Source organism: Periplaneta americana, chromosome 2, assembly GCF_040183065.1.
Source record: "Periplaneta americana isolate PAMFEO1 chromosome 2, P.americana_PAMFEO1_priV1, whole genome shotgun sequence".
Taxonomy (NCBI): domain Eukaryota; kingdom Metazoa; phylum Arthropoda; class Insecta; order Blattodea; family Blattidae; genus Periplaneta; species Periplaneta americana.
The window spans coordinates 21883326-21908891 of record NC_091118.1 but is presented as its reverse complement, the minus strand read 5'-3'; the positions used below and the strand labels follow the sequence as shown (position 1 = coordinate 21908891).

Below are 25566 nucleotides of genomic sequence, written 5' to 3'. Positions count from 1 at the left end.
ACTAATAATATTAATTTATTACTTTTGTGAAACGTACTTTTACGTCCATCAACTCTGCGGCTGCCACTTCTGTCTTTTTTTTTTATTATTGTGTATACAGTTCCAGCTTAGTTGATATAGGCCTAATGTAAGTCATAAATATATCCCCAGCGACCAATTTTCATGTTAAAAAATGTACACCGAGCACTGAACATGTGGGGTTATGTGAATATAACAAAGTCACCGGCGTAACTCAAGCGGTAGCTCGTTTCCATGCTGATCCGGAGTTGCACTCGAGGCTGGGTTCCATTCTCGTATGGTCTGATTACCTGGTTAGATTTTTTCCGAGATTTTCCCCAGTCGTAGATGAGGCGAATTCAGATAATCTATGGTAAATCCTCGGCCTCATCTCGACAAATACTGTCTTGCTATCACCAATTCTATCGACACTAAATAATAATAATAATAATAATAATAATAATAATAATAATAATAATAATAATAATAGTAATAATAATAATAATAATAATAATTTATTGCCAGAACAAGGTTACATATTTCTTTTTTATATAAAAACACTCTAGCACCCCCAGAAAGAATAAGTTACATACTCGTGCTCAAGGGGCATTCCACATAATGTTAATATATATTTTATGCTCGACCATGCCGAAATGTAGTAATTATAATGCATGTCATTAAAGTACACCTACTCATTAAAGTATAGGTGGCTTCAGCCAATGACAACTCAGCTTACAGGTGTTCAGCCAATAACAAGTCAGCTTTGTACCGTTATAAAACCGCAAGTATCGATTATTCTCGGATATGCAATCGAAAGAGAATTAGCGAAAAGTCACGGAGGCTGGAAATCCAATACTGTCGCAGAAGGTTATGTTCTGTTACTATAATAATTAGCGTTAATTGTAAATAATATTCAAATAAATTCAATTTGCCATCTCGTTTTTCAATGTCGAAATCAATAATCAAGGTTATACCAAGTTTAACGGGATTACATCAAGGTCAATGACATTATTCTTCCTCGGAAAAAAGCAATACTTTCGCGTCTGCGCACATCTCACAATTCACGACCTAGAACAAGGTCACTTCCGATCTTGTCAGATACAAATAAAAGTATACATCTGAATAATTTCAAGTTAGAAATATGGTCGAGCATAAAAGTCGTATGAAACTCGCCTATAATGGTAATTAAGAAGCTCGTATGAAAATTATGAAACTCGCTTGCGCTCGTTTCATAAACATCCATACTCGCTTCTTAATTGCTATCATTATAGGCTCGTTGCATAATGTACTATTGAGTCACAAAGTAAAAAAAAGGAGGAAGAAGAAGAAGAAACACAGACATCACAATAATTGAACTTTAAATTTTCTCTCTAATCAGCAATTTTTTAAATAATTTTTTGAAATAAGGAGCATTAGCAAATTGTATGTTTGGGAATTTACCTATTATCATGTTATAAATCCTTGGACCGAAGTTGCTACTGTGATTATATGCTACAGTTGTGGTACATTTAGGTTCTATCAAGCAAATGTTGTCTGATCTTTTGATTTTATATATGTTATGTGAATAAGAATTAAATATATTTACGGTTTTTTGTACGAAATTCAATAATACATTTTTATAAATTTGATGGAAGTCAAATACTTTAAATTTTGAATACAACAATTCTGAAGGATAATCAAGAGGAGAATCAATTAAGACATATTTTTATTATTGTTTTCTGTAGCAGAGTTATTGGCATGAGGGAGGTGCTATATGCACTAGCCCATCCTATAATGCCGTATTGTAATATAGCCTGTATTAATGCGAGGTAAATCAGTCGTAAAGTATGGACAGTCAACTAATTTACTAATTTCGTAGGATGACAAAATAGTGAATAATTTTCCTTAATGCGTTGCACAGCAAAAGAACATGTTTATCTCAACATAAGACTTAAATGTTTGTTACGAGCATCGTTAAATAACCAAGTAAAAATATATAAGGTAGGTATCTCTAAGTTCGCCACTCGTCATTTTCATTAAGATACGATATTTGGCCAAAAGTTGGCAGCAGTAAATTGATACATGATGCGTTGGGATTTCGTTGAATACCCAAGGTGCATTACCAGTATCTCTTGATATGAGATAGTCGCCATATTATGTTAACTGTGGTTGCCGGTATAAGATTTGCTCCGTAAGCATCCGTTTCATCCAATGGAATAAGTAATGAATTTAAAGAGTTTAATATATCATTTTAAAACCTATTTTGTGTAATTTCTGGGTGCAGTTTTAGAATTAAATTTATTATAGTGATGTCCTACTTTATGACATTATTATTAAATGATGGAGTTGTTCTTAAGTTCGCCACTGCAGCTTCTTCCATGGCCAACTTAGAATCATTCGTTGCTGCCTCTCTGAGATCGATTTAAACAGTTGACGGTTTAAATAACGGAATACATTTTAACTTTAGTATTTAAGTTAGTGATATTTTAGATATTTTATAGGTGAAGGAATACTAAAATTATTAATCCTGTGATAATTTATTAATGATAAAATTTTGTTTTTCCTACTATAACCATTTTTCTGCATTAAAATATATTACATCTGTACCCTGATGATATTAAAATATTATTTGAATACAACAGGCGCACAAGTGGCGAAATTAGAGAACACATGCGTTCTAACTTTGCCAGTTGCATCCCTCTGTCTCTTTTGATTTTGTACGAGAAGAAGTGCCTTATTCGTTACAATTTTTTAAATTTAAAATGCTCTTTAGTATGAATATTGCAACGCAATTATTTATACTTTCGAAATATGACTTCATCATCAATTTAAAAATAAATTTGCTTAAGGTGGCGAGCTTAGGGAGGCTTAACTTATTACAACCATAAGAAATACATAATTTGAGAAAAATTGTGTCTTGTAAGGTTCCTGCAATTCGGGTTTGAATTGTACCGGATTCACTGTTTGAGGCGAAGTAGACGTCTGCGGTAAAAGCTACGTCTCGCCGTTCTACAATCACAGAATCCACGGAGCTCGCTAGGCCCGCCGCTCTCTTGCGCTCTCTGCCGTCTCTTGTACTCCGCAGCGGTGGTCTTGGGCTTGTTTGTTTTGTCTTGGGATGTCATTTTCTCCTGTTGTATACTCGTCTCCTACTCTAATACCACAGTCTAGTATATACAGTCACGAAGCTTGTGTTGTTGAGGTTGCTGGGAACAATAGACTGTGCAGGTATTCTTTCGCATTGTCTGTAATGAGGCGACAGTAGCGATCCTAGTGGTTAGCAACTATCTGTGGATGCATATTTATTACATATTGAGCTTCGTGACTATATACGAGTACTAGACTGTGCTAATACTACTACAGGATCGGGAATTGAATTCATATGAGGCTTATAATACTGATATTTTATTATATATCTGCCTCTATGCAACGTCAGAGTTTGCAGTAAGGGGGAAGAGGAATAGCAAAAGTTTGTACTACTCTGTGAGAAAAAAATATGTCTAAACTCTGACCTTACGCTCAGGAAAACTGTGACCAGAACATTGGAGTGACCTCAACCAGTTATATTTTGTTTTGTCTTTTACTAGCCTAGCGTCCATTTGAAATTCAACGGTCAGTTACCGGCAAACGTCTGTGTTATATTGTGTAGTTTTTCTTTTTCACTCCTCTTTTTAGGTTTTTTTTTGTAAAAAAATAGATATCCATCCCATACACAGACAAAAAGCTTATCTTCAACGACTGATTGCTTTGCTACTGCACATCGAGTTTTGAAGCATCAAGTTATTCCAAGTAATACTAATATACGTTACAAGAGTGGTATGTTGATGTTTTCATGTTCGAGGAAAAGATTGAAAAAGCGAAACGTAGTTAAGCTTTTTTAATTTCCGAGAACATGAAAACAAACATACCGCTCGTGTATCGTACATTATTTTGTGCGAAGATCGTTTATTACATACCTGAAAGACGAATTTCTAATTAGTTGCAATGAAATCTCCATGTTGGTTTCTGTTCAATTACGGCAACTTTTAAAAACTAAAATATCTATCTTCAACATCGTTGCTATAAAATGTTTTCTGTGTTTACTATATTCCAGCAGGCCGTGATATACATCTGTCTTTTTTCCCCCAGTCTATAAATGCGAACTTAAAACAAACGGTAAGGTTATGTAATGATTTATTTTTCATTTTAATATTTTAACAATATTATTTATATAACATATTGCAGTAATAACATCGGCATCTGGAATCTTGTTGATTTTTTCACGGCTTCCTTAATGTTACTTGCATTACAAATGCAGTAACTTTTGTGGTGTTGTAGAGTTTACTTAATTTTTGCAAATATGTAAAAACAATAATAATTAACAGTCAATTTAGGTGAAATTGCAATGGTAAGTTTCCAATTTATAATTATTACTATGTTAAACGTCTCTAAAAATAATATGTTAAAAGCCTAAAGCAGTAAAATGAATATGGCGCTTAAGCGGTAAGAAGAGGGAAATTGTTATGTGTGTTACGTTGGGAATACTGAATGTGGTATTTCACACTTACCGCGTATTGGTTTTGTGCGGAAAGCAAGCAAATACGCACGATCTCGCAAAAACTATATTATCTGATTGTGAGTGAAAGGAAGGGATGTAGAGACACAATACATAGAAAATGAGATAAATTAAAATTTATTGTGAGTTGTGGTATTAAGATAAAATTATAGCTATTTGTGAATTATTATCATTTTAAAATATTTGCAATAAAATGAAGCCTCAATTTTAGTCAGTTTGGTTTTAGGCAGTTCGATTCTAAGATGGAGCACATCGACTCAGATTTCAGCCACCTTAAGGTGCGTACACACTTAGCGAACGAACAACGAACGAATGATGAAGCAAAACTTCGTTGTTCGTTCGCTGTTTGAAGCGACGTACAAATCATCAGCAAATTGTCAGAAAACATTCACATTCGCTGATTGTCCGCTATAAAGGTAGACGAAAATATAATTATAGCAAGTGCAGGCCTGTTTCATAAACACAGTAATAATATTAAGTAATAGTATTACAGTCATGAAAACAATTTTATTAACCGACTAAATTCTGTTTCATAAACGTTTTGCACGAGTCATAAAATACGTACAGTAGCCAGATGATTTGAGGTTAAGGCTGACAAACATAACCAAGTTGGTCTGCACTCTACAGCTATTTATATTATTCTCTCTGTTAACAGTTGTTGAATTAAATAAGTTTTGAAGTACTATCTTTAATAGCAACAACAGAGTAAGTCGTAATATATGTGAAGGTTTGGGAGGCAATTTATTTCAGATAAGATTGTAAATCACTGCAACTCGAAGTTATTGTTTCTGTTATTTGATTCAGTTGATTTACGAGTAAAAGAAACAATATGATAAATCTAAAATATTGTGAACAGATTTTATCATTCCTAATTGTTCACGTCTCTGCTGTTGTAAAGTTTGCAATTACAAAAACAGTGTATCAGTGACAGAAGCGTGTGTGCGCGCGCGAGTGTGTAAAACTTGCACCTCGTTATCTAAAGAAGTACCATATGAAAATGTTAAGCAGTGAAAACTTTTGATGACAATATTGTAGCAACCTTAAGGACAGTGTTAACGACAGGGTTAGTGGACCCTGCAAAGCGTCTTATGTAAGATATTTCAAGTTCCGTTATAATTCGGAATACTGCGCAAGTACTTATATAAAATGGCTTAAAAATTATTGGTGCAAGCGTAAATAAATACACATAAAAATTACTCTTTTACCAAAAATAAATAAATAATGCAATAATGACATAAGTACTTACGCGGTGGTCGTTCCTAGAAAATATCGTGTTTGAGTTTGAAGGTGTGGATGTTGTAGAAGATTAATGTTATGACGAAATTAATAAAAATACTGAAATTGTCTTAATGGGTTTTTATTGCTGATAATGTAAGTAGTATTTTCAAGAAGTTACCTGACTATACAAAATGCAAATATGTTCTAATTAGAGATTGTGATGTGGGATTGCAGTTACGGTATCTATAAATCTCGTAAGTTAATTTTAGTTTATGCCCTCAATAGGGGTGGTTTAAAGTAGTCCATATATTTTGTAATAGATCTACTTGTTGATATATGTCTGCAAAAGATTTTGGCTCACCAAGATCTTCACAATGTTAATTAGTGAAGAGTATATAGATTCAGGTTGTCACAAGTATTTTGTGATGTAAATGTCCCATAGGCATATATTTCTGAACAATTGTTATAATTTAAAAAATGACGAGAAAGGAGGGGAAAAACCGTTTAGTTCAATCATTCAAATAACATAAAATAATGTAAAATATACAGTAATTACTTTCTAACAGTTCTATACTGCAACAGTTTGTAAGTATTTGTAAGTATGGAGAGGGACTTTGTTAGTAATTCATTTTGTCTCTGATGCTTTTTAAAACGGGGAAAAGACGTGAAAATAACTTGAAGAAACAGAGTTTTTTGCGAAAAGTTCTCGAATTGGAAGGTCAACTATTTCATTATATTCGTAACTTTCTTACATATGGTTGTAGGATATTCGTTGTCTAAAATTTCTTGGACGTCGGACAAACACTTCCTCTTCATCACTATTTGAGTCAGAATTATCCATTTCAAATGGTTTCATGGTTTTATCTTCAAAATCTAACCCTACATAGGCATTTACTTTTTACAAATTATTAAACTATTACTTAAAATACAGTCATGGAACTAACGTTAATATTATTAATAACTTTAATTATCTTTGCTGCTTTATGAAACACTTTAGTAATATTATTTATTTTAGTAAAAATTTGAGCGTTTACAGTAATAAATAATATTATTAACTATTACTTTTATGAAACAGAACAGTAATAATATTACTTAATGTTATTACCTTTTTAGTAATGGTATTAAATTATTACTTTTATGAAATAGGCTCAGGGGAAAGTTTCAGTGCACTGATACCTCACTGGCAATAATTATCTTAAAATAATAAAAAGAGAGATTTGTCTGTGTTTGTCGTATGCGCATTCATGCTTACGAAAAGACACTTTTCAGTGCCAATAATTTATTTTGTGTGCACAAGGTTGGAGCTTTGTTTTTTCTGGGCGTGAATTTGTCCAAAAGGAACGACATATGTTTATACGCGAACCAAGTTGACTCGTACACTTCATCACTCCCTATTCCAGATCTTTTTGTGGACTTTTGTCTTTCCCTCCGGAATGATGTCAGTAGGGATTCAATTTTCAATTTTCTTTTTCACTTCTGCTCCCTACAATAAACAAAATACATGTATCCACTGAAAATAAATAAACAAAAATAATTTTCAAATTTTGCACGTGTTTGACTCGCCTATCTTGCAGCTGAACATCTTTCCAATAGCTTCCCAAACATCATGTTTTCTTACTTTATTGTGGTAAGTAGGATACTTGGGATTCCATGAAGTTTCCTGCTCCCTATATGCATTAATAAGATTTATAACAGCGTCTTCCGTCCACTCCAGTTTCGACATCCTGTTAGTGAAATTGAACTAAGCGCTGCGTTCTGCTACGAACTACAAGCTAGTGGCAAATCCCGTCCACAACGAATACCAACTTCCTTTGATGTACCGACAAGCGACGGATCACTTCCGAAGGCAAACCAAACGATCGGTTTGCCTTTGCTGCGACGTACACACGTACCGATTTCAATCAACGAATGCAATCGTTTGTCGTTCGTTCGTTGTTCGTTCGCTAAGTGTGTACGCACCTTTACAGGGTCCGCAAGAAAAATGTTCACTATTTCGGTTCTCATTGTATATCGTAATTTTACCAACAGAGAATCGAGGCAATTTCGTAAATTAGATCGCAAGAATGTAAAAAATAGGTATATTTTAAAAGAAATGAATTTATTGCGGTTGAATTTAAACATCTGATAAATAAATGGGCGATTATTGAAACAAGGAAAATTTTTAAACTTTTGTGACATCTTTTCCATGGAAGAACTCTGCACTGTAGAGAATTTAAAAAATACTCATAAATAAAATGAAGTTAATTATTGCTTGTGCTACCGCATAAAATATATGTACTTTCTTTATATATTACAGTACATACTGATCATTTTGAGAGAGCAAAGAAAGAGCGTAATCTGTCCATTATTCATAGTTGATCTCTTTACTGTTTTTCTGTTTTCAAGAATTGAACTGGAAATAGTATCAAAATCACTGTTGCCAGTAATACTCCTCTTCCACTTCTATAATGTAGGCCTACTCTCTGGTAAGGACTTGCCATACTTTCACCTTTCTTTAGTCTATCACAGCAAATTTAGTTTTCATCGAGTATGAATTTCTTTTTCTTTTAAGCGTGGTTGCGCTCAATACGAAACACCCGACTACTACCAGCATACAACTGTACACGAATACCTCACCTTCGTTCAGTGTTGCCAACTCGATTCTTAAAAACCCGCTATGAAGCCGTGCAGAAACCGCTAAATTGCTATATTGTCAATGTAAAATTAGATTATTTTGCTGCTGTGAGTGCTAAAAAATACCCGCTAAATCCCAATATCAGCAATATAAATTTCATAAATTTTACCCGCTAAACTAACAATGAAAAGCGCTGGATCTAGCGGGAGAACCGCTGAATTGGCAACACTGCCTTCGTTCACTCACTCCCCACCCCCTACTGCCTTATAAGGAAAGATAAACAAGACATTTTCCCTGCCTAAAATTGAGGCTCCAATGTATAATATGCATATTTCGTTATTTCCACACCCAGACTTTAACCAGTGACATCAATCTTTTGCTTTCTTCATGTATGTTGCACGATAGAAACTCATGAACATCAGCCAGAAGAAAATGTTCATGCCAATTATAATGATTAATAAGGATTTTATGTGATTGCAGCCGAAGAGGAGTAGGTAGAACTCATACACCAACAGTATGGAGAACTGCGTCTGTGGACATAAGAATAAAGTGTTGCACGGTGATTGCAGTTCACATAAGACTGTACGACTTCTCAGCTTTCAGACAGGGGTGTAGAAAGTGTTGCAGTAAGTAACGGGTTGTAGTTGTAGGGAAAATCGCAATCATACAAATGAGGCAATTTATGTGATAAGTGCCTGAGATACATCATACACTATAATAATCATCAACAGTAAATAAATTTTAATGAATTTATATAACAACTTCTACAAAAGACAAAGGAATAAGGCATAAACAATATTTGAGAACTTAAATATTTATGAAATGTAATTATGATTTTATTACTATTTATTTATAAATGAGCGATAGAATGTTATAGTACATTATGCAACGAGCCTACAATGATAGTAATTAAGAATCGAGTATGGATATTTATGAAATGAGCGCAAGCGAGTTTCATAATTTTCATACGAGCTTCTTAATCACCATTATAGGCGAGTTTCATACGACTTTTTATGCTGGACCATATTTCTAACTTGAAATTACCGGTATTCAGATGTATACATTTTATTTGTAGGTATCTGACAAGATCGGAAGTAACCTTGTTCTAGGTCGTGAATTGTGAGATGTGCGCAGACGCGAAAGTATTGATTTTTTCCGAGGAACAATAATGTCATTGACCTTGACGTAGTCCCGTTAAACTTGATAATATTATAATATTATAACCTTGATTATTGAATTCGACATTGAAAAACGAGATGACAAATTGAATTTATTTGAATATTAATTACAATTAACGCTAATTATTATAGTAACAGAACATAACCTTCTGCGACAGTATTGGATTTCCAGCCTCCGTGACTTTTCGCTAATTCTCTTTCGATTGCATATCCGAGAATAATCGATACTTGCGGTTTTATAACGGTACAAAGCTGACTTGTCATTGGCTGAACACATGTAAGCTGAGTTATCATTGGCTGAAGACCTGTACTTTAATGAGTAGGTGTACTTTAATGACATGCACTAAAGGACTGCTACCAGGTGTATAATTAGTGCATTTCGGCATGGTCGAGCATAAAATAATATAGTGTATTCTTCTAAGAAAAACACTATGTGCTGTACTTGAATTATATTGCGTCACGAACATTGGCAGAAAGAAACAAATACTGATATGTAAATACATAAACAAACTGAAAAACGAAAAGGTAATTATTTTGTAAGCTTTCATTTTATTGCTTACCTATTGCAATTGCAATGTGTATAATTTTAAAAACGTATGCCAGAAGGCCGATTACCTAAACGGGCATTATATGGACACCCAAGAGGATTAAGGAAGAGAGGAAGACCAAATCTGAGGTGGCTTCAGGATGTGGAGGATGATCTGCGCAGAGTTGGATGCAAGAGATGGAGACAACGGGCTCAAGATAGAGATGAATGGTTTCTACTGATTAAGGAAGCCCAGGCCCTTCATGGGCTTTAGTGCTAATAATGAATGAATTAATAATGTTAAAACACATTTTCTTAAATTACAAGAATTCATTTTTCTAATTTGAAGGACCTGCTGCAGAAGTTTGACGTTTATTTTTAGATATAACATTCTCTATATCGGGTAATATTACGTTAGCAGTTCCAATCCTTAAAATTGAACATAAATGACTGTCAGTCGACTCAGCCTATATTTGTTGTTTCATCAAAGATAAAAGTTTAAATAATTTCAAGGGAAAAATTGTTTCGTGGCCGATTATCGATTCTGGGATCTTTGGCTTAGCGCACCAACGCTCTACCGACTGTGATACCCAGGAACTACACTCGCCAGCGTCTCAGTTTTTCCCTTAGAAGGTGTCGGGTGTAGTTCCTGGGTAGTTCAGTCGGTAGAGCGTTGGTGCGTTAAGCCAAAGGCCCCGGGATCGATACTCAGGACGGCCTGGTTGGTGGAGTTGGTATAGCGCTGGCCTTCTATGCCCGAGGTTGCGGGTTCGATGCCGGACCAGGTTGATGGCATTTAAGTGTGCTTAAATGCGACAGGCTCATGTCAGTAGATTTACTGGCATGTAAAGGAACTCCTGCGGGACAAAATTCCGGCACACCGGCGACGCTGATATAACCTCGGCAATTGCGAGCGTTGTTAAATAAAACATAACATTTTAGCATTTCGATACTCGGTCTCGGAACAATTTTTCCCTTGAGATTATTAAAGTCTGCCAGATTTGCAAAGATAAAAGCGAATTACATCTACAGGGACATCATTTTATTTTTACTAACATTTTTAATATTGACCTGACTATACCTTTGAATTAACGGTTGAGAACCGGAAACTCCGTTTGCTACCCCCTTCCACGACTGGAGTTCGATGACACTGGCGTAAAATACAATCACTTATGCTAGGTATAGGAGGGAAGAAAAGTAGTTAATCCATTTACGTAAACTAGGAAATATCACAATTTTGAGTTTGACAAGTTTTATTACGTTTTTGTTTAATCAAAATACAGTACAGTATTAACAAGAACTGTTTTTACTCACGAACTGAGTTATCCATGCGAACGAATTCAATATGCAGTGTATATTATACTGTCTACAGCACATTAGCGTACAATATAAAGAATGAAGTTAAATTGAAAAACAATCATAATATGGATATTTAAACACATTTTTCAAAATGCTAGCCGTTCATTTCTATACAGACTTCAGATCTTTTGTGCATATTATCGCACTATAGACTATTGCATCTAATTCCAATTACCAGTTTCGTTCTTCGTACTAGTAACTTATGTTGAAATAATTCTGTACTTACCCTATAAAAGAGTACCTTACGTACTGTAAATTCAGTGTTCACTTCTGCCCGACCCGAAAAGCTAAAATTACTCAGACATGCTATCTACTGTCCGTCCAAGTGGTTATGTCGCAGGGCCGTAGAAAGGGGGAAAATCACGTGACAGTTAATTACTTAACGAGGCCGTTTTATTTAAGTTATTTTAAACATTTGTATAATATTAAGTAGACGTCAAATTCCTAACAGAAATTAATCTTTTCAGAAAAGTGCTAAGACAGCCCAGACACTATCCTTTACAGAGGGGCGAGGAGAAGCAGGTGGGGAAAATCGGGGTACGACGTAGGCAAACGGACGACAGTACCTGTGCGAACATAGTATATTGTTTTGTTTTATTGATGAATTACTTGTCAATAAGTTTATTACGTAAAATATATTTAACTTTATTTCAATCGGTAATTATGTATGGAATTATAGGATGGGGTAGCTCAATTAAATCCAATTTTAATCCACTTTATTTATTACAAAAGAAAATAATTAAAATATGTCTTCATAAACCTATTGATTTTCCATCTCAAAATTTGTTTCTAGACTTTAATGTACTTAACGTAAGACAAATTTATTATATTGTATTAATAAAATTTATACATAAAATTCGAAATAATTTTGAATTGTATTCTCATAGTTATGAAACAAAAGGTTTGAATTTTTTAAGATTGTTTGAACCAAAATGCAACACTGTTATAGTATTTAATGATAGTAGTAATTTAGGCCCATTATAACAAATTTATATTTAAATATCCTAATCTTGTCAATTCGAATAGTTCTAGTATTAAATTTAAAAAGTTATGTATGGATTTTATAAAAATTGAAAAATTGTAAATTTAAATTTATATACTATAATTGCAAATTGTATTATACAGAGTGATTTATATAGCACTGACACATTTCTTTCTTTAATTATTCCGTTGGAAATTCATTCAGTGACCCAATTTTAGCACTAAATTAAGCAGAATGTTCTGGAGTTTCGATTCCTTGTCACTAGATGCGCAGATGTTTATGTTTTATTCCTATTGTTGGCAGCACTGGCCCAATTTTAGCACCAAATTAAGCAGAATGTTCTGGAGTTTCGATTCCTTGTCACAAGATGCACAGATGTTTTATGTTTTATTCCTATTGTTGGCAGCACTAGATGCGCAGATGTTTATGTTTTATTCCTATTGTTGGCAGCTGTTTTCGACATTTTGTGTCAACGTGAAAATGCAGTACACATTAAATCAACGACTCTTCCTTGTGAAGCAATACTGGATTACGAATTCAATTACAGCTACTCAAAGGGCATACCAGAGAGAATTTGGTGTTCGCAATCCTCCCAAAAGAAACACAATACTGGGACTGGTAAACAAATTGGAAACAACTGGATCTCTGGTGAGTGAAAAGGGCAAGCATCGTTCATCTAGGCTTCCCACGGTTGTTGTTGACGTAAGAGCACGACTGGAGCAGTCACCCAAAAAATCATTAAGACGTTTGTCGCAGGAGACAGGGTACACCTACTCAATGTGTCAGAGAGCTGCGAAAAGTGCAGGCCTAGAGCCAAGTTTCTTTGACGACCGAATAATTTCCAGGAACCTGTGGCCACCGAGATCTCCGGATTTTACAACGCCGGGCTTCTTTCTATGGGGTTACTTAAAAGACAGGGTTTATGCCACACGTCCCCAGACATTGGACGATCTGAAGCACAACATCACACAGGAGATTCAAGCTATTGACAACAGTGTCCTCCAACGAGTGGCCAGTAACATGAAACGACGTGTTGAGTTGTGCCTTATGCAGGATGGAGGACATTTTCAACATTTGCTATAGAGGTAAATAATCTCCCAAAATTCCTCTACATCATAGGTATAATAAGTTGTCGCTAGCTCAATTCGTTTTGAAACAATTAATGAAAGAAATGTGTCAGTTCTATATAAATCACTCTGTATAATTATTAATTATAATTGTATTGTATAATTATTAATTTCAATTCAGGAATCCGCCGACGTCTGCAATAAGAGTGCAGGTTCATCCACCGGTGTCGCTCAGTCGGCTAAGGCGCTTGACTGCCGATCCAGAGTTGCGCTCGGGTGCGGGTTCGATTTCCGCTAGGGCTGATTGCCTGGTTGGGTTTTTCCGAGGTTTCTCCTAACCGTAAAGCAAATGTCAAGTAATCTATGACGAATCTACGGCCTCATTTTACCAAATAGCATCTCGCTATCACCACTTTCATTGACGCTAAACAACCTCGTAGTTGATACAGCGACGTTAAATAACCAAGTAAAAAAAAAAAAGACTGCAGGAAGGAAAGGGATATCAGGGGAGGCAAGGTTTGAACGCGTGCTGTTACTGGAACGAAATGAAAGAACCACGTAATAGAACGGGATGACATCGCTATCATAAGGTTTCAAGGGTATCTCGTAGTGTGCAAGAGAGTTCTGATAACTTCCATTTTCTTCATAAATATGCTATTCTACTCAGTTTTAAGGGGAGAGGATGATATTTTTTGGTGAAAAATGAATAAATTAAAAAAAAAAATTCTTTAAAGTACTCTGTGGTATGTGTGAAATACATAGCATAGCATTTTGTGGTTGTTTGTGTACTTGTCGAGTGTTGAGACGCCATTTTTAAACTTCCTGCGTTATGGATTTTTAAATCACTCGCCCCCCTGTTTTTATTGTTTCAGGTAAATTAAATTTTCAAATTTTTTTTTTATTCTTTAAAATATTCTTTGATATGTGTGGAATGCATTGCATAACATTTTGTGGGAATTTGTGCCTCTACCAGATGTTGAGACGCGATTTTTAAACTTCTTGCGGTATGAATTTTTAAATCACCCGCCCCCTTTCATCGGTTTTCGATAACTTCATTTTTTTGCTACATTGCCAAACAAAAATGGATATAATTTCTGAACTATTAAAGACACATGCATGAAATTTAGAACACACGTTATTTAGACCATTAGGAAAGTTTTCTCTCTAACAGAATTTTATTACTTGATTTCATTTTAAAAATACGTCCGTTTGTTTGCAAAAAAGGAAATCAAAAATGTGTTATAATATTTTAATTGCTTATTTTACAAACGTAGGGATTAATGTCAAAATTCTGTTACAGACAGTTTGTAGAGCATGCTTTTGCAAATACATTGCAAAAAGCTGTTTGAATCTATCTTTAAAAATGGTTAAGATATATCGGTTTTAGTAAAATCCTGCATTAGGTTTTTTTTTTTCAAATATGGGCCCCCAAATAATTTTTTTCAAAATATTTATATTTGGTTGAGTTGCTACAGCTATGAGCTCTCTACATACAAAAAATTAACATTTTAAACCAAATAGGAAAGAAGTTTTTAAAAATACCATCCTCTCCCCTTAAAAAAGATAATCATACTTCCTTGTCTTTATGTGTGAAACTTACCAATTGCATCAAGGTAAGATACCTCTTCCACCACAGATACTTCTGAAATCTGGGGCCCATTGCTGCCAACATGTAGTACGCGTACATCACGACGTGGACAAGGGAGTTCACAATAGCGTGCATCAAAGGTGGTTGACCTGAAAGATGAGAATGAAACCTTGACATGTTCAGAAATTAGAAGGTCGTATGGAAATACTGCAGAGGAAGTGGGGGCACACACATTCTAAAACATACAGTCGCGCAACTTCAACACTTTTTTTGCCAACATTCGCGACACTAGCGCCCAAGCGGCAGTCAAGGCACTGGTCATAGGGTTGATACAGTCTCGTTCAGCCAGCACGTGCTTTAAAGGGATGCGAGATGTTATAATAACGTTTTAATCATGCGTCGGAATAAAGGCAATGTGTGCAATGACGAAAATTGCAGTAACAACAAGTTTAAATCTCCGAATTTGTCGTTCTTCAGATTCCCTAAAGACCAAGAGAAAATCATAACTCAGTCATACTAACCAATAATAATCCACGTTGTAGGTAGCCTACGTATTGTGTTCTATAAAACATTTATTAGTTATCAGTTAACTGTTTGTATGTCAGGAAGGAGAGTTTAAATAAAAACAAAGTAAATACCTGTTACAGTATATTATTTTTTTTTGCAGAGATCATATGTGTAAATGTGTAACCATTCCGATTTTGGATAATGTATCTACAGTTTTTAATGCAAGTAATTCCATAATTCTTGTATGCCTATTCGTGTTTTTTTTCTTTATATTTTTCAAAAGTTGAATGTTGTATTGCATTCAAGTAGGGGTCATGGTGTTAATTTTTCAAGAATTCATGGAGTATTGTAATCCTTTTGCAAAATATTCACTTCTTGAATAAATCCAGACTGTGTCGATAAATTTCTGATGTGTTGGTGTAGACGTATTAAGTTCTCAAGAAATAAAAGAGCCCTTTTAAATTTAATATAAAAAGCAATCTTTTCTGTAATAATTTGCATGACTGTTATTGGTGTTGATTTTACATTCCCAGTGATTATTTGAGCCGTTCAGAGCAGAAGTAATGTATGTCAAAATTAGGTCTTATTTGGCCGGGATTCCGCAGTTAAGTGCACAGTAATCTGTACAGACATATGCACTGCTAGCTATAAGTCACTCAGCTGAGTGCGCTCCTAGTATAATGGAAGTTAACATTGGACATATACGTCAACATACATGAACACGTTATTTGAGAAACCTCTCATGTCCAAAATCATAAAATTTTCAGGAGAGATAAAAAACTAAATATTTCCCATATGAAAATAATTTTATGGAAATATATATTTTCCCGTTAATTTTATGTTGTAACCAATGGCGTGTGGTGATAAATAATTCTGGTGGTGCACAAATATTTATTATGATTAATATTATGATTATGATTATTATTATTATAATTATTATTATTATTATTATTATTATTATTATTATTATTATTATTATAGGTACTAACTAAACATATGTTACGTAGGTATACATTTACATAATTTTGTTAGTAAAAAAATTACAGTTAATCAGTTTTTCTATGTAGGTCCATTAATAGCAAAGTAAAGTGTTCAATTTCTATTCCAGCACACCGTAAATAATATTGTTTTCGCTATATTGCGTTTTATAACACAGTTCACACGTTCACAAGCATTCGATACTGTGTCGTCTCATCAGCCTTAACTGCTAAAAAGTCAGCAACTTTCTTTATTTCTTTGAAATCTCATCATGGCATGCATCAGAATGGCTTGAAGGATTTTGTTCTGTACAGTGTTTGATGTGCTCTTAAACACTGTTCCTCTTTCCAAATGTTCCTTAAGAGTGCGTCTAATTCAGAACTGAAATTGATGAGGCCAAGAAAAATACTAGCGTTTAAAGATGAGTTTCCGTCTTCGTGACCTCTTAAAGCCAACTCAAAAGCTCAACAAAACCGCACGCACATATGTGTTCTTGGTAACTTCATCATTGTGAAGTTCAACAATCCAATTGAATCCAATTATTATGTCTGTATGTTTGTTTGAGCCAACACTGCTTATTTAACATTATTGTTGATGTGTGCACCTGAAGAATCGTGTTTTTTAATTCTTTAATTCATGTGCTTGAATCAATCATATCTGCAGAACGATAATCAAAATTATTTAGTTACTACGCACAGTCCTAAATTCAAACAGGAAAATAAATAAAATTCATAAAACGTACCCTACTTGTTTTTGTCAATAAATGTTCGCCGTCGAACAACAGGCAAGGAAAACAAAATACAGCGTCTTTTATACTGCAGCCGCATATTGCATTTTTCGTAAGTCCGAATGTTGAATTTTTTGTCACTTCTCTATTGCTGTTCTTGGTCACTTATAATTTTAATTCTTGTGTAGGTCTACCCATTTTCTTTATTTTGATCGTTTTGTTTAAAGGTCTTACAGAAAATTACATATTTAAAAGATTTTACACACTATTCATTGTAACATTTATGATGGGACTAGCTTGAGAACACATCTGAAAGTGCTCCTAACCTCCCCTACGCGCACTGTACTGCCTCCCTTCCATGCTCCAAAGCCTGCCAGTGAAACAGTACTACTGCGCATGCTCGAATGGAACAGTGTGCCGCAAGTGTCGAGCGGTAAACGTAAGTCCCAGGCGTTAACGAGAACAGTACACAGTCATGCAGTGTTATTTTTACATAGTATTATAATAAAGAATTATGTCGCTCACATAATCTACTGCAGCTCATTGATATAACTTTAAAAACATGTGTTATTTGAAGAGGTGGTGCACTGCTCCTGTGCTCCTTAAGAGAAATCGCCACTGGTTGTAACTACATGTTTTAAGTTCAAAATTGAGGTTTTAACACATGTCAGTTCCTCAGGAAAATTATTTAAATATTTTGGACATGAGGGTTTTCTCAAATAAAAGATTAAATGTGGGAAGATATGCCATTATTAATGTAGCAGAATGCGATAGAAGTTATTGTATTGTTGTAAAGTATTAATACACGTGTTATATAGAGTGTGGCAGTGGGATATGACGGTTTTTATAATCCTGTTGTCGGACACTCAGGACGAATTGAAAGGAAAAACATATTATACTGAAGTAATCTAGTACAATGCAATTTATTAATGTTTGATTGTTTTTAAAAAATTACATTTCGAAGTAGCCTCCACGGCAACGAATACATTCTTGTAGTCTGCTATGAAAGTTCTGCATAACTTGCTCCAACAAAACGGATTCGGTGGCACTAATTTCGTTCCTTATGTTTTGTTTCAGCTGGATGATGGTGCGAGGCTTGTTGCGATACACCCTACTTTTGAGATAACCCCATAGGAGGTACCGGTAATCAGCTGAATTCAGGTCAGGAGATCTTGGCGGCCATGCAGTGTCTTCAAATCGTGACATTATTCGTCCTGGAAACATATTTCGCAGTCAGTTCATTGAACCATGAGCAGTGTGCGCTGATTACTTCCTGCGGTGTTATCTCAAAAGTAGGGTGTATCGCAACAAGCCTCGCACTATCATTCAGCTGAAACAAAACATAAGGAACGAAATTAGAGCCACCGAACCTGTTTTTTGGAGCGAGTTGTGCAGAACGTTCATAGCAGATTGTAGGAATGTATTCGTTGCCGTAGAGGCTACTTATGGAATGTCATTTTTAAAAAGTATCAAACATTAATAAATTGCATTGTCCTAGATTATTTTCAGTAAATGTCTTTCCTTTCAATTCGTCCCGAGTGCCCCACAACAGGGCTCTAAAAATCGTCATATCCTACTGCCACATACTATATTTTGATGTCTACAAAAATTATTGGTATGAGTCAATAATACTGTCAAAACGTTGGTTGATAAGAATTTTCTATTAAATATCATCCTTAGATAAGGTCACATACACAGCACTGTCCAGTTATATCAAATAATAGGCTGCTAATGCTACCAACATATAAATATACAACTTTTTAACATTACTTACTTACTTACCCGGAGGTTCATTGATGCCCGCCATCAGCCCGTATCCTGAGCAAGATTATTCCAGTGTCTACAATCATATCCCACCTCCCTCAAATCCATTTAATATTATCCTTCCGTCTACATCTAGGCCTCTCCAAAGGTCTTTTTCCCTCCGGCCTCCCAACTAACACTCTATATGCAATTCTAGATTCGTCTACACTGCTACATACCCTGTCCATCTCAAACGTCTGGATTTAATGTTCCGAATTATGTTAAGTGAAGAATACAATGCGTGCAGTTCTGCGTTATGTAACTTCTTCCATTTTCCTGTAACTTCATCCCTCTTAGCCCCAGATATTTTCCTAAGCACCTTATTCTCAAACATCCTTAACCTCTGTTCCTCTCTCAAAGTGAGAGTCTAAGTTTCACAACCATAAAGAACAACCAGTAATGTGTCTGTGTGTGTTATAAATATTAACTTTCAGGTTTTTTGAAAGCAGACTGGATGATAAAAGGTTCTCAACCGAATAACAGACATTTCTCGTATTTATTCTGTGTTTAATTTCGTCCTGAGACTTTTTAACATTACCAACATATAAATATTAAACATTTTCAAAGCTATTCCAAAATCATAGGAAGTGATGTAATTGAGAAAGCCTTATGTCCTGTACTTGAGGGGTTTCTCAAATATATGCATTTTTCAACATGCTCTATATGCTACAAGAATGACTAAACTTGAGAGTTTCTGCATAAAACGATGTATCGACCCCTAAAGATATTATATGATGCGTATCTCAATTTTGAAGAAAAATGGACATGAGGGGTTTCTCAAATAACCTGTTCATATGCCTAGCTTGGAGTCAGGCCATAAAGGGAAACATTGAAGGAGGAGAATTCGATCCGGTGTTGTGAATTGAATTCGGCGTAGTTCAGTTGGTCAGAGCGCTTGGTACGTAAAACCAAGGAGCCGGGTTCGATCCCCGGCGCCGGAGCGAATTTTTCTCCTCAAATATTAATTGTCAATATTACAGATATTATTCTGTATGACAAATTAATAAATCTATAATAAATATATTATCAATAAATTCGTTAGCCTATATAAAACTTTTAAAATGGTTTTCAGAGTATTATTAAATTACTGTTGTGAAGCAGTTTTGAACATTGTTCAAGTGTTCCCTCAAGGAACTGTTCATATATACCCCACATAATCCTATCAAGTACGACCATTCAGTCCACACCTGTGGAGTAACGGTCAGCGCGTCTGGCTGCGAAACCAGGTGGCCCGGGTTCGAATCCCGGTCGGGGTAAGTTACCTCGTTGAGGTTTTTTCCGGGGTTTTCCCTCAACCCAATATGAGCAAATGCTGGGTAATTTTCGGTGCTGGACCCCGGACTCATTTCACCGGCATTATCACCTTCATTTCATTCAGACGCCAAATAACCTAGATGTTGATACAGCGTCGTAAAATAACCTAATAAAATAAAAAACGACCATTCATTAAAAGGAACAAGAAGTAAATATTAGATATCTACAGTAATTTTCGAAAAGTGAATTCATTAAGCTCTAATATTACATAATGAAACTCACCTCTGAAATGTTCATGTTGTCAGCATATCCTTACGAAAGTAGAAAATAAATAATACTTTCTAAACATTTCAACGCAATTCATCCCCTGAGTTCACACCAATAAATACATTGCAGTGGCGACTCCTGCGAATTTCTTAAGAGGAGGAAAGAAGGTAACAGGACGAAATGACACCTTCTTGAGAGAAACATGCTACAAATTAACCTACATGCATACATGTAAGACCAGGTAGTGTTGGAGTTGGCCTTCCCTTCTGTATAGCAATAATCTGTTCTTGTAAACTGAGTTTCCTAAATTTTCCAAAATATATCATGTTTTCACTTCCATTCATTGTTGAATAATTGCACAAATTAACAATTACAAAGAAATTCACCTCGCAGCATTTTTCGAGCACACCACAGCATCACACGTGTTGGAAGAGACTAGCTACTAACACGTAATCGGAACCGCGGAAATTGGAAATAATATGAAGTAAGCGAGAACACTGCACCCACCCACGTGGTCTGTGTTTCCACACGTACATTTTACAAGTTCAGTATCACATGCTTTTGAAGAATATCAGTTCTTGTAAAGTCATACTATCATTATTGTTCAAAGTTGCCGGTGGCCGATGAATTTTTTATGTTAAAAATAATGTAGTTTGGAGTACCTACTTTCAATTTCAAATATATTTGTACAAACTGACAACTTGGCTATTGCTCTGTCTAGTACACAATGAATGGAAGTGAATTTCAGGGGCCAAAAAGATCTGCGGTACTAACGTAGAACTACTTCCTCTTTGTTTTATATAAGCCCGACTTTAACTTTCAGATATCCTCGAAAGTTTCAAACCATGAGTAGTAGCTTATATAAAGTGCAATGAATAATATTTTTGATTTATAATTTAAAAAAAAAAATTATATGGTGTCTTTCATAGCGTTGAGTTAAAACTGTTTTTATTGTGCCTCCTCCTAGATGTGTTATAGTCTGGTTGAATGCAGCATCGTTAGATGGCAGCGGTAGCGAGCTTGCTGCAAGACCAGTCGGTTTCTATTTCCCGCCCATGCGCTGATTCAGAGGAGGATCTCCTCCCTCTCCGTTCATTTACTCGCTTTAAAACCCTGCTTTCTTCTCTGGCCGCTAGTGCGCTGTTGTCTATGTGTGCTAACTGCAGTAAAGGAGGAATGGATTGACTTTCCTCCACACAAACAATCTCGCATCTTTCTAGCAGCACATGAGCGCGCATCGTTTAAAACTCGATCAACCGAGCTGTGAACTTAAATCGAATCTTCCACGAATTTCAAGGCATATATTTCATGCCTGCTTTCAAAAGAAGAAAAATGTGAGGAGGACGTTCCTCCCTTCCCTCCCCCGAGGAACCGCCACTGATTAAATGGAAGGAGAACAGCAGCCAGTACATCAGAGGGGTTGCTTCTGCTGTCAGTACCGGCAACTTAATGAAAATGTTGTGTTTAGATAGTAAATTCATTCTGTTCAATGTGCTGCCTTCTCCCTATACGGAGCGTTCGCAATGAGCCATATTTCAAGGACATATTCCTTGTCCAATTCTACATCGATCGTAATATACCTTCCCTACGCTCCGTCCTTAAGCCAAGGCACGTAACATCTTGTCACTGTGTAGGGACCGAAAGTCTGGTTATGAGATACACAAGCCTAAACTATATATATATATATATATATATATATATATATATATATATATATATTTGAACTGGTAATGGAAATTACGGGTAAACGGCTGAACGGATTTTAATAAATGACCCCTCATTTTGAAGCTTGGAACCCAACATTTTTCACAAAAATAGTAGTTTTCAGAGAAATTTCAGTTTTCCTACATCATTTTCCTATTTTCCAAAATCCATCTGTCGTCAGTTTTCAGAAATAATGGCTTTTAGAGAATGAAACTGTGTACTTAGCTCTGTTTCAATCAATAATTCAGTATGGTATATTAGGTTGGGGAGGAATGGCAAAATCGACTCTCCGTCCTTTAAATCTGCTCCAAAAAAGAATTATCAAAATTTGTCTATATAAACCTTTTGATTAGCCAACAAAATTAATGTTTCAGGAATTTGGCGTATCAAATCTAGAACAAATTTATAAACAGACATTGCTGATTTACTTCCATAAAAACCACAATAAATTTAAATTTGATCCTCATGAATACCAGACGAGACAAAACTACAGTTTCTTTCTAAATACTCCCAAATGCCACACAACTGCTGGATTAAAACACAGCAGAAATTTTGGACCCAAACTATATAATACATTAATTAGAGCTTACCCTGAGCTAAGTACACTTAACACACATAGATTTAAGAAACAAATCAGATTATTTAATTGTTTAAGCTAATTGAGTTAAAAATTGATACTCTAATATTCATGTACTTTTGTATTTTCTGTTTGTATATAGACCCTGTTATTACATGCTGTATGTATTTTACCATTTATTAATGTTATTGTGCTCAATGAACTCTCGTAATTTTGTGATATATTTTGTATAACTGATCTGAACTGCGCCCGAGCACTAGCTTCTGCTCTTTCGGGCTGCAATGCCTAATGTAGCTCAAGTGTATAGTATTAAATAAATATTATTATTATTATTATTATTATTATTATTATTATTATTATTATTATTATTATTATTACAAACACACTACAATAAACAATATCACACGAAGGCTACGACATATTTAGAGTTCAGATGGCTCAGATTCTCTGACATGACAATACCAATATGTCGATCTTGATTTGTGTAACTTTTTCAGAATTTTTCTGTAATACTGGTTATTAAAAACTTCAACATTTACTAAAATGAATTTTAAAGGTCAGATTCTCTAGTGTGTAATTTTCTGAATACAGCTGTCTGTGTATTGAATATTAAAAACTACAAAACTTAAGAATGTTTGATGACATTATTACCATTAAAAATGAAATATTATTATAGTGAATCCATGATGTGAGTATTTGTAACTTACTATACAGATTGATGCTTTATTGATGATATGAAAGTGAAAGCTTTTGGGGTTATATAAGTAGGCGTAGAGAATATCTGAAGTTAGATCTTCATTTCTATAATATTTACTGAGTGACGGCTATGTAGTAGTATATACAAAACTTAAGTAAGATAATATTGTTATTAAAAATGAAATATTTTTATAGTTATTAATCAAGTGGTATAGGTATTTTTAATATACTTAATGAAAGATTATTTAAGGTATGTATTAACGTTTGAAATGGCGTTTTTATAACTAAAATTTTCTTTGTAATAATGTTAGCTGCAAAATCCTAGTACAGAGCACTGTACGCATAAACAGCAATAACTCAGTGAAAGAAATTTCAAAATTGAGTAATTTTTAGAAAATATATGGCATTTTGAAGAAATAGAATAATTTTTAATTATTTATTTTTTTTAAGGAATCTAAAAGTGAAATTGAAGTTTCTGATATATGGTTATGTTAGTCTACTTTCATATGTTGTCTGATAAATATCTTAAAAAGGTTGATTAAAAAATGTAGATTTTCCTCCAAAACGTTAATGCATAACTTAAGATGTATAGGTTCAATAAAAAAATATTTAGCACAAAGAAAACCATTCAGAAGGATATGTTTCATTATTGTGGAAGCAAATAATTTCCAAAAAGTCTGGTATTCTTCAATGGAAATAATTTTGAAAAATTTTAATTTGAACTTCTAATAAACTTAGTTTGCAGCATTTTCTGCACAAGCCACTAGTTTTAACTGTATTTGTGTAATAGTAGCCTACATGTTACAATAGGACAATAATACCACAAGACATATAAGAAGTGTCTGTTCTTTATTACGAAATTAACAAAGCTCTGCAAAAATCTTCTTTACCTCGAAATTGTGCGGCATGAAGAAGATGCAGATAATAACAGAGCAGGACTTCATAAGTTTCCAATAACTTTCAATTGCTCATATGAAATTAAAATCGCTTTGAGACATTAAAAGACAAGAATGCAGGCCGTAAGCCTGATTGGACAGTTATGCTGGGAGAGGGGTTGTTTCCAGTAATATATAGAAGAGCAGTAGCCTATCATATCTCTCTTCAGAATTCTTAGAAAAAATCCATCACAAGGGTCATTGGTAGTAAACTTGGGTTTGTGAGTAAGGGAGTATGTATCTAGATTACTCTTGAGACCAAATAAAGTATTTTCTTGTAATTAGTCTTTTGAAAAAGCCTTGTACTACCAGAGTGGTTTTTACCATTTACTATGTATGATAAGACTTTCTTGTGTTAAATTCTAGCGTACCTTGTTTACATGTTTCGATCTATTATGGGTCATCCTCAAAACTGGTCGTTGCTGGTCTTGACGCTCTTGTTTTGCTTCCTGTGAGGGTGTGTTCGTGTGGTGTAAAGTGGAGTCAAAGAGTGTGAGTGTTCTGAAATTGAGTTGTGCGTTGAGAATTTCTTTGGGGTGTGTTTTTGTGTGTGTATATTTCATATTGTTCTAGTGTGTTTATTTTCTGGCTTTTTGGTTGGATGTGTAGTATTTCCATGTCTGTGTTGATGTCTCTGTTAGTGTGGTTAGCATTTGTGATGTGCTCTGCATATGTGGAGGTGTTTTGTAATTTTGTTATGGCTGTGATGTGTTCTTTGTAACATGTTTGAAATGATCTGCCTGTCTGTCCTATGTAGAAGTTGTTGCAGGTGTTGCATTTGAGTTTGTATATTCCTGTGTGGTTGTATTTGTTTGTTTGTGTGTTGAGATGTTTTTGTAGAGTGTTATTTGTTCTGTATACGATGTTGTAATTTAATTTCTTGAATGAGGTTGCAATCTTGTGTGTGTTTTTGTTTTCGTATGTTAGTGTGATGTATTTTTTTTTTGTGTTCTTGTGCTTGTGTTGTATTCTTATGCTTTTTGTGATTATATTTTATCTTACGTATTATGTAGTCTATTGTGTTAGGGTTGTATTCGTTTTCTTGTGCTATGTAT

At 34.7% G+C, this 25566-nt stretch overlaps 1 protein-coding gene across 6 annotated transcripts in view; it reads right to left on the bottom strand.

Annotated features, from left to right (window-relative positions):
* Window positions 1-4630: 4630 nt before the first annotated feature.
* Window positions 4631-25566, bottom strand: part of LOC138715849 (very long chain fatty acid elongase AAEL008004-like) — a 112675-nt gene continuing 91739 nt past the window's right edge. For all 6 annotated transcript variants that reach the window (XM_069848934.1, XM_069848937.1, XM_069848933.1 and 3 more), the window contains 2 exons: window positions 15076-15212; window positions 4631-8893 (listed from right to left, as the gene is read on the bottom strand). In XM_069848934.1, the coding sequence (XP_069705035.1) occupies window positions 8732-8893; window positions 15076-15212 (299 nt within the window). In that variant the 3' untranslated portion in view covers window positions 4631-8731. The remainder of the gene's footprint in view (window positions 8894-15075; window positions 15213-25566) is intronic.